The sequence below is a fragment of the Gadus morhua genome, chromosome 8 (assembly GCF_902167405.1).
Source record: "Gadus morhua chromosome 8, gadMor3.0, whole genome shotgun sequence".
In the NCBI taxonomy this organism is placed as follows: domain Eukaryota; kingdom Metazoa; phylum Chordata; class Actinopteri; order Gadiformes; family Gadidae; genus Gadus; species Gadus morhua.
The window spans coordinates 385,001-396,054 of record NC_044055.1 but is presented as its reverse complement, the minus strand read 5'-3'; the positions used below and the strand labels follow the sequence as shown (position 1 = coordinate 396,054).

The 11,054-nt window shown below is 48.9% G+C and overlaps 1 protein-coding gene across 1 annotated transcript in view; it reads left to right on the top strand.

Moving 5' to 3' along the window:
* Positions 1–8,490: 8,490 nt before the first annotated feature.
* LOC115549021 (SH3-containing GRB2-like protein 3-interacting protein 1) overlaps positions 8,491–11,054 on the top strand; it is a 32,581-nt gene continuing 30,017 nt past the window's right edge. Inside the window, 1 exon segment of the mRNA XM_030364001.1 lies at positions 8,491–8,994. Within this exon segment, the coding sequence (XP_030219861.1) occupies positions 8,985–8,994 (10 nt within the window). The 5' untranslated portion in view covers positions 8,491–8,984.

Here is an 11,054-nt window from a genome sequence, read left to right as displayed (position 1 = left end):
CTCTCTCTCTCTCTCTCTCTCTCTCTCCTCTCTCTCTCTCTCTCTCTCTCTCTCTCTCTCTCTCTCTCTCTCTCTCCTCTCTCTCTCTCTCCCTCTCTCTCTCTCCCTCTCTCTCTCTCTCTCTCTCTCTCTCTCTCTCTCTCTCTCTCTCTCTCTCTCTCTCTCTCTCTCTCTCTCTCTCTCTCTCTCTCTCTCTCTCTCTCTCTCTCTCTCTCTCTCTCTGTCTCTCTCTCTCTCTCTCTCTCTCTCTCTCTCTCTCTCTCTCTCTCTCTCTCTCTCTCTCTCTCTCTCTCTCTCTCTCTCTCTCTCTCTCTCTCTCTCTCTCTCTCTCTCTCTCTCTCTGTCTCTCTCTCTCTCTCTCTCTCGCTCAGGGAGGTTTGGCAGGGTGTTCCGTCCCCGTTGGGGGAGGAGGGGAGTGGTGTGAGAGGACCTAGTAACCCAGGGAGATGTGTTCCTGGACGGGCCCGCCTCCCCGCACATCCATCAAGTCTTTAAGGGAGACGGTGAGTGGTGCATCTGCGGTTGTCGCTGTACTTTTAAAGGTTTGGTTTTTATTCCTGGTCTATTTGTATGTTTTTATTGTGGAGATTATAGTTGAAGTGGTACCCGTTCACAATAAGGGTACATTAATTAACCATTCATTACCGTTACCTAATGCAGTGGTTCTGGTTAGGGTTAGGGTCATGGTTATAGTTAGGTGTTAGTGGCTACGGGTTAACCCTTCACCATGTTACCATGCTGCAGCCCCCCCCCAGAGGCCTGCCATTCAGAAATCACTTGAATTCACTTTGGTTTGAAAGTGTCTTCTTAAAAAAATGATTTAATAGTTTGGGTCTCATGTACTTTATTGGTCCAATTATTTGAATTTGAGTTGAATCGTCCCAGCTGAGCATGAGGCTGTGTTCCTGTGGTTCAGCTGCACGACGCCTCCCCCTGGCTCCTCCCCTGGCCCCTCCTCCTGGCTCCTCCCCCTGGCTGTACGACCCCTCCCCCTGGCTCCTCCCCTGGCCCCTCCCCCTGGCTCCTCCCCCTGGCTGTACGACACCTCTCCATGGCTCCTCCCCTGGCCCCTCCCCTGGCTCCTCCCCTGGCCCCTCCCCCTGGCTTCTCCCCCTGGCTGTACGACCCCTCCCCCTGGCTCCTCCCCCTGGCTGTACCACCCCTCCCCCAGGCTCCTCCCCTGGCCGCTCCCCCTGGCTCCTCCCCTGGCCCCTCCCCCAGGCTCCTCCCCTGGCCCCTCCCCCTGGCTCCTCCTCTGGCTCCTCCCCCTGGCTGTTCGACCCCTCCCCCTGGCTGTACGACCCCTCCCCCTGGCTGTACGGCTCCTCCCACTGGCTGTACGGCTCCTCCCCCTGGCTGTACGACCCCTCCCCCTGGCTGTAGGAGGACTGGGACCAGCAGGAGGAGGGGGACCCCCAGACGGAGGGGGACCCACAGGCGGAGGGGGACCCCCAGATGGAGGGGAAACCCAGGCGGAGGGGGACCCCCCAGACGGAGGGGGACCCCCCAGACGGAGGGGGACCCCCAGGATGAGGGGGACCCCTGCCGCCATCAGGACTTCATGGATGTCTCCGTGGGACCAGTAGAGGAGGCGGGGCTCCCTCTGGGTCTCTGACAGGCTGTCGGAGTGTTGTTGTTGTTGTTGTTGTTGTTGTTGTGTTTTTCGTATGTTAGGTTAACGTGTGCTTCACTGTCCCCCAGAGGGTCTGGACTAAAGGAGCACCCTTCAAACACACCAATACTCAGGATTTACTTATTTGCAGCAAATAAACACAGAAGCAGCAGACAAACATGGCCCGTTGTTGGGTCCCGGGATGCATCACGAGTGAAGGAGGAGCCCTGTGGAGGCGGGCTCTCAGACGGCGGCCGCTACGCTGAGCTGGGCTCCGGCCGACATGTTCAACACATGGAGATGTCTGACACTGACAATGTCAAACTAATCACCCCAAAACAAACACGCGTTGGTCGCATCATCCATCCACATGATAATCAATCGTCCATTCACTCTTTATCATTCATCCAACCATGTCCATAATGTAACCTCCATCCTTCCATTCATCCCCAGCTCCAATATCTCTCTCTCTCTCTCCCCCAACCCCCTTCCCGCCTCTCTCCCTCTCTCACCCCCCACTCTCCCTCTCCCTCTCCCTCGCTCTCTCTCTCTCCACATACAGAGAGGGTGCGGTCTGAGATCGACTCTGTGATTGGTCAGTCCCGGGGGCCGTCATGGCGGACAGAGCGTGCCATACCAATCGGTCGTCCTCCATGAGACCCAGAGTATGACCTGTTCCCCCTGGCCATCGTCTGGCTGGCCAGGACAGCAGCTGGTAGGACATACCACCGGGGCCGGCGGGACTCGAAGCCTTATTGTCATCGCGCCCTTTCTTCTTTCCATTACTTTTTGCAAAAATGTTAACGTGACAATCTCAACGTTTTCCGTTGGGTTCTCAATGGCGACACCTTTGGCGATAGGCGGTAATTGTTCCCCTAGCGCCCAACGTTGTCGCCAACGCACTCAGCTCGTGACATTCATACTACCCCAAATGCGAGGGCTTCCATCAGTGGGCCATAGGCTCAACCACCATGTTGTTACATTTATTTGCATGAAAATACTCGAGCTGACCACGTTAAATATGTAAATCCTGATTTATTTATTTTATTTATTTTTAGGTTTATTTTACAGGGACAATGCACAATATATGATTGAGCTAGATTTTAACCACAAGGCAAATTGACATCTGTTGTCCCTGTATAATAGTCCGTCACACAAGTGAGAAGAGCCCAACTGAGCAGTAGGCCTAGAGAATAAATATTGTAGTATCGTAGTAAGTACTTTGAGTAATTATATTAAAACGCATATAATATGCAGGCCTATACAATTTTCCCCCCGTTACTAATATCAACTCCGAAAATGAAACTTGACTGAAAAGAGCCTGGTTGATATTCTTCCGCAGGGATCCATAGTTGGAGCGATTAGTCCGTCTTGCACGACCCGAACGAGTGGGAGACGCCGCTCGGTTAAACCTCGTTCTTTTCTGGATGAGCGCAGACATTTCCGCAAAAGTGCCGACTTTCACCCTCCCTCTGCAGGCGGGTAGGGTCATCCTCGATACTGTTTCATGCACTTTCACTTTGAATGGACTTCGCGGCCTAGATCCACCAAACATTTAAAACACAAAAAAATGAAATTAAAAGTTGTCTTTGTAGGCCTACAATCTTAGACGGGGGATTTGGGGGCACAGCAGAACAAAAAGTATGAGAATAAAGAAGAAATACAATTGCAAACAATAAATCAGACAAAATAATATGCAGAAAATGTCTGACAAGAGTAGTAGAAATGTTTTTTATAATGACTAATGTTAAAATATTAATATTTTGTAAATAGGCAAGGCAAGGCAAGGCAACTTTATTTATATAGCACTTTTCATGCACAAGGCAGACTCAAAGTGCTTCACATATAATCATTGTCATGCAAGAAAAATAAAATAATAGATATGTTAAAGAAAACATATGCAAAGAAATTAGTAAAATAGAAAGTGAAATGTCTTTAAGATCAGATCAAGAGTCTCTCTGGTACCTGGGTCGGGACACCAACCCGACATAAAGGAACTTGGTCCTTTCTCTGGGACTCCAACCCGGATTATAGTACTCTATTCTAGGACTCTAACCCAGATTCTAGGAATCTAACCCAGACACACGTCAGGACTCTAAGCTAACCACAAACCAAAGGCCTTATTCTGGGACTCCAACCCAGACAGACGTCGGGACTCTAACCCAGACAGAACTCAGGTCTTTCTCTCGGACTCCGACCCGACCTAAGGAACTTGGTCCTTTCTCTGGGACTCCAACCCAGATTCTAGGACTCTAACCCAGACAGAACTTGGGTCTCAAACCCTTATCCTTTCTCTTTGGTATCAGATCATGTATCTTTCTGGTAAAAATAGAAAATAAAGGGAAAGTTAAAAAGGCATTTAGTAATAAAATAGAAAATAAAGGCAAAGTTAAAAAAGCTATTTAGAAACTACAATGTATTGAAGATTTAGCAGAAAGCTAAAGCAAACATAAAAGTCTTCAGTCTTGTTTTAAAGGTGCTCAGAGTTGGGGCAAGTCTTAAATCCTCAGAGAGTTTATTCCAGCTATTTGTTGCAGAGTAACTAAATCCTGCTTTCCCATGTTTCGTGTTTACTCTGGGGATAATTAACAGATTGGTCTCAGAGGATCTTAGTGGTCTGAAGGCTTATGTAGTGGAAGCATATCAGTCAAATATGTTGGGCCTAAACCATGTAGGGATTTATAGGTTAGCAACATGATTTATAATCAATTCTCTGACCTACAGGAAGCCAATGTAACGATTTAAGAATTGGTGTAATATGTTCAAATTTGTTGGTCTTTCTTAGACCTCTAGCAGCAGCATTCTGAACAAGCTGAAGCTTCCTAAGAGATGGTTTTGGGAGACCTGTAAGGAGACCATTGCAGTAATCAAGCTTACTAGTGATAAAGGCAGGTACAAGTTTGTGTAAGTCTTCGGTGCACATGAGCCCTCTAAGTCTTGCAACATTTTGAAGGTGATAATATAACTGTCCTCCCCAGCCCTCATGTGGCCATCCCTCGACCCACTTCTCCCCTGCTGTCCGCCCTACTTAACCCCCCTGTCCTGCTGCCCTGCTGTCCTGTCCTGCTGTCCTGCTGCCCTGCTGTCCTGTCCTGCTGTCCTGTCCTGCTGTCCTGCTGTCCTGCCCTGCTGTCCTGTCCTGCTGTCCTGTCCTGCTGTCCTGCCCTGCTGTCCTGTCCTGCTGTCCTGCTGCCCTGCTGTCCTGTCCTGCTGTCCTGTCCTGCTGTCCTGCTGCCCTGCTGTCCTGTCCTGCTGTCCTGTCCTGCTGTCCTGCTGCCCTGTCCTGCTGTCCTGTCCTGCTGTCCTGTCCTGCTGTCCTGTCCTGCTGTCCTGCTCTGCTGTCCTGCTCTGCTGTCCTGCTCTGCTGTCCTGCTGTCCTGTCCTGCTGTCCTGTCCTGCTGTCCTGTCCTGCTGTCCTGTCCTGCTGTCCTGTCCTGCTGCCCTGCTGTCCTGTCCTGCTGTCCTGCTGTCCTGTCCTGCTGTCCTGTCCTGCTGTCCTGTCCTGCTGTCCTGCTCTGCTGTCCTGCTCTGCTGTCCTGCTCTGCTGTCCTGCTGTCCTGTCCTGCTGACCCTGCTGTCCTGTCCTGCTGTCCTGCTCTGCTGTCCTGTCCTGCTGTCCTGCTGTCCTGTCCTGCTGTCCTGTCCTGCTGTCCTGTCCTGCTGTCCGGTCCTGCTGTCCTGTCCTGCTGTCCGGTCCTGCTGTCCTGTCTGTCCGTCCCCCGGGGGGAGACTCTGTGCATCGCGGTGCAGCTGGTCCGCATGGAGCGCTTCTTGTTGTTCACTGCGCTGCTCCAGAGGTCTCTGTGGCCCCCGGTCGGCCGGAGTCCGCCCGGAGCCCGGGGGGGCCGGGCGTGAGGACCCCGAAGTAATGCCTCTTACCCACTGCCTCCGTCCGTTGACTGACCCCCATTGACTTTGAATGGGGACGGACGCGCAATGCATTGTGGGTCCGTGCGCTGAAGGCTCCGTCAAAAAGTTGAAAAAGGTTCAACCTCTTTGGCAGCGACGGATCCGTCATCCAATCAGATCACGTGTGCAAATGTAAGCGCTGTGACACTACTCGGGCTCTGACGACCCTGGGTCATCAGACCCAGGGTCAGACGGTTTGATGCCCATTGAGGGTTTGATGCCCACTGTCCACTCCCCCATCCGTCAGCCACGCCTTCTGAGTCCTTACCAGGGTCGTAAGAGCCCGAGTAGTGTCACAGTGCTTACATTTGCATACGCAATCTGATTGGATGACGGATCCGTCGCTGCCGAAGAAGTTTAAAATTGTTCAACTTTTTGACGGAGCCTTCAGCGCACGGACCCACAATGCATTGCGCGTCCGTCCCCATTCAAAGTCAATGGAGGTTAGCATGTTTGTTATTCTCATTACCCTCAGTATCCTTCTAAAAGTGGTTATTTATATAAAAATATATACTGTGGACCGTTTTAGATCTCTATCTCTGTTTGGTCAACATAACAGTGAGCCTTGGCCAAACCGTGATCGATCTAACTAAAAATATATTCTAGACAAATATTCAACTGTGATTGATTAAATGTTACTTTGGATATTTTCTCTGAGAAATCCTGTTTCCCAGCTCAGTTCCACCACATATTTTAAAAGAAAGATGGCTTTTATTTTGAAAAGACGTTGACTTCTTGCATTTATTTAACCTGTTTTATTTAGCCTTATTATTGCTCTACTTAGTTATATTTGACCTATTACCTAAAGCACAACAAACAAAAAAATTCAACAAACAAATGCCCTAAATGTACATTTAAATGTACCTACAACCATAACTCAATCTGCATAGCAAATAGACTGCCTTTCAGTCTGGTCTCATATCTTAGCTCATGTGCTTATCATCACATTTTTATGCAATTGTGCCGTTACTCTTAAATCCACTAGATGGCAGTGTGTGAGTATGCAAGGAACCGTAGGCGACAAACTCCGGTCGATGCTTCACCACATGTATGTATAATGCCTTCATAGGTTCAGATACATGCCATTTTTATTCAAATAATTGTATTAGCATACATTTTAAGGGTAATCAAGTGTGCTCAATTGGCCTAAATATACTGTAAATATGCCAATAATAGCATTATAGCATGTAGCCACAATTATTAATCTTGTAATAATTTTCTTGCACTGTAGCTTTGATTTGTTCATTAATTAGTACATTATAACATATTTATCAGCACAACCTCACACTTAATTCCACCAATAGGAGTGTGCTGCTGGTACGCTAATCCCGGCAGCTGAGCTATGCCCTGACTCCTTATGTAAGACCCAGGTTTAGAAAAGACCTCCGCACTGGAGCCCCGGAGCAGTAAACCCATTAGCAGAGGCTACTCCTTGGTGCTAACGCTAATGACAGCCTGCCAACGGTAACACCATTCTGGTGTCGCGTAAACAGAGGATGACAACAAGTAGAGCTGCCATTTATCACACAACTGAATAAAAACAAATCATTTTGGCTTTGTAGCTGCCTGTTATTCTGCCGACCTCTTCCCTTGAAGGAGGGAGCCCCACTCTGTTCCTTCTCAGGGTTTCTTGCCATGTTAATTAAGGGGGGAGGGGGGCTCTCCTTGCTCTTTGGGGGGCTATAGGTTAGGGGGTGTTGTAAAATGTGGCTTGTGAAGCCCTTTGAGATGGTAACTTTGATTTAGGGCTAATAAAATGTCTTTGACGAGATATAGCCCTAACATCTGAAACCTGAACTAATGGGTTTCACCACAGTGAGGTTGTTTTGAAAGAGAGAGAGAGAGAGAGAGAGAGAGAGAGAGAGAGAGAGAGAGAGAGAGAGAGAGAGAGAGAGAGAGAGAGAGAGAGAGAGAGAGAGAGAGAGAGAGATGGACATTTCCCATCAGAGGTCATCCACACACACACACACACACACACACACACACACACACACACACACACACACACACACACACACACACACACACACACACACACACACACACACACACACACACACACACACTAACACGGGCTTGTCCCCATCTGTCCGGTCCCCAACATAACAATAGTGTGTAACTCCCATCTCTGCACCTGCTGTCCTGCTGCTAGCGGGACGGCAGGAAAACCACCAACAATAGCTGGACCGCTGGACCGCACACACACACACACACACACACACACACACACACACACACACACACACACACACACACACACACACACACACACACACACACACACACACACACACACACACACACACACACACACACACACACACACACACACACACACACACACACACACACACACACACACACACACACACACCAGCCCCCCCTCCCGGCCCGGTTCACATCTCACCAGAAGGTTGCATCAAGGTTGCGTTCAGTTGACCCAATTGGTTTGTGAGTCACGAAAAATATCACGACGGCACATGACCAATAAAATCACAGCTTTCCATGCTTAATGTTTGCATATAGCTGCAAGAGAACGCTATCAGGGAAAGTAACGTCTCGGATCTCATCCGTCCATCTCCAACCGTCTCCCGCAGGCCTATATCCAAAAGTGTTTTGTTGTCTCAGTGGGACTTTTGCAACTTAAAGACCGACCTCACTTACAATCTAAAATACACAAACGAATCTACATGAACAGACAAAGATATAAACATAAATAAATTAATCAACTTACAAAAAATGAAACCTAATTTTTCCCAAATAATAAATGAATGATACAATAATAAAAGTGTACGAACACTGCCATGAAAGAAAGTATCGATGCGTAGCTGCTAAATATATTTACAATATTCCCTGCGCGTGCTCAGGGTTAGCTCAGGGCTGATGGGGCGTCGAGGGACGACGCCCACGTGACTGTGAATGCAGCGATTGGTCCAGTGCAGATGTGACATCAGCGAGCTGCTCCCCCCCTCCCTTCCTCTCCCCCTCCCTCCCCTCCTGTCTCTCTCCCTGTCTTTCCCGATATCTCTCTATCTCTCGCTTTTTTTTCTCTCCCACCCTGCTTCGCCTTCCTCAGCGTCCTCCCTTGACAGAGATGGCGTGTACTGGCGCTTGTAATAAGTCGTCCGGGGCCTAGAGCTCACCGAGGAAGGGTCCACTAGCACCCGTTATTCGTATCAAGGAGCCTCGCTGGATTTCTATTTCTGCTGGCGTCCACCTGCTCCGCAGTCCGCCGACCTAGGCGGCCGGTTTATGGGAGCCGGGATCTCTGGGTTGCGAGGGAATCGACGCCGACCTTCGCTGGAGCGCGGTGGTGCATATTAGCTATGCCAAGCCTCGGCATCCTATAACCATCTGGATATCTGGGGTTTCCGCCTATCCGTCCATCTGTCTGGTCTGTCCGTCTCTCCCCCCGCCACCGCCACAGCGTGCGGGGGCAACACAGGAATGAAAATCTGCGATCATGATGCAAGGTAAACTAATGTCACCTTCCTTCTTTTCCTTTTTTTTTTGCCTTGTTTTCCTCTCCCCCATCTTATCCCGTCCGTTGGCTCGGGGAGGGATGTGGTACCTCAGAGCCCGCACTGGCGTGGACTCTCGTGCCCAACTGCCCCAGGGCTTTCGGAACATCTCGGCTAGTAAACGTCTCCCATCATGACGCGACTCCTGTGTGATTTGAAGTGTGAGGTGGATGGGTGAATGGAGCAACATATAGGCCCTAATGTAGAAAGATGTAATCTTGGTAAGACGGAGAAATTGTGACGGATAGATGGACTGGTAGATAGAGCTAGATAGATATAGAAATTGATAGATTGATGGAGAAATATTTGTTTATAGATAGATAGGTAGAAGAAGAGGTTATGATAGATGAAGCCTACTACGCTGTGCTAGATGGTGTAGCATTGAAGTACTGCGTGGGTAGGTTGTGCACGTGAACGTTTAGTAATGTGTATATGTTTAAGCTACATTGTGTGTGTGTGTGTGTGTGTGTGTGTGTGTGTGTGTGTGTGTGTGTGTGTGTGTGTGTGTGTGTGTGTGTGTGTGTGTGTGTGTGTGTGTGTGTGTGTGTGAGTGAGTGAGTTGAAGTGTGTAGGTCTCGAGGGAGGTGTGTGTGTGTGTGTGACCGTTGTGTTGTAGGGAGACATGGCACCACGTTAACAGCTGTATAGTAACCTAACCCACTCCGAGCGGGCCTGGGTTTGATGCCCACTGTCCACAGACTGCCTGCCACAGCCCATTAGCAAGGCCTGGTCCGACCTCGCACTGCCTACTGCTCCTTCATGGCTCTCTATTCACTGTCTAACCCCTACCTGCTCCTTCATGGCTCTCTATTCACTGTCTAACCCCTACCTGCTCCTTCATGGCTCTCTATTCACTGTCTAACCCCTACCTGCTCCTTCATGGCTCTCTATTCACTGTCTAACCCCTACCTGCTCCTTCATGGCTCTCTATTCACTGTCTAACCCCTACCTGCTCCTTCATGGCTCTCTATTCACTGTCTAACCCCTACCTGCTCCTTCATGGCTCTCTATTCACTGGCTAACCCCTAGCTGCTCCTTCATGGCTCTCTATTCACTGTCTAACCCCTACCTGCTCCTTCATGGCTCTCTATTCACTGGCTAACCCCTAGCTGCACCTGTAAGACCTGTCTCTAAAGTCACTATCTAACCCCTACCTGCTCCTTAATGACCTGTCTCTCTATTCACTGTCCAACCCTTATCTGCTCCCTAATGACCTGTCTCTCTATTCACTGTCTAACCCTATCGGCTCCTTAATCACTGTTCACTATCATGAGATCTGGTCGTGGTTTGTCAGCCTTTGGTCATGTACTTATTAAGGAAGCTGAATGCACGATGTGCTCAAACTCCGGCTGTGCAGAAGTGCACCGGTTCCCCAGGCTGGCTCTGAACCCACGATACTGGGCTTTGGGTTCATTCATGCCAGGATTGTAATGGAGAATAGTGGCTATTATTAGCCAAAGACCCGAGGTCAACATGACATGCTATTCAAGTCACCTCAAACGGCTAATCCTGTGTCCACACACACACACACACACACACACACACACACACACACACACACACACACACACACACACACACACACACACACACACACACACACACACACACACACACACACACACACTCCATGTGTGTAAATAACCAACATGGATCCAAATAATAGAGTATTGATCTGTGTTACATTCTTTACAGACTACTGATTCTATTTGGGTTTGGGGTTTGCTTCGCTCACAATGGCATTCTGCAGGATACATGCATATTTGCAATGTGAAAGAAATGTTTGCTTAATATAAAGTTCTGCTGTGCACAAAGGTTTTATAACATATAAATGTCAGAGGAGCTTCTTGTGCATTGGATATATATTATTATATATTATATTGGATATTTGCTGGTTTTATGCCCATGGAATCTAGAGATCAGAGCAGATATCAGTTCAAAAATATTCCAGCAGGACAAAGTTACTGAGCTGCCACCAAATCACCAATCAAGTTTTACCACATTACTTTAGA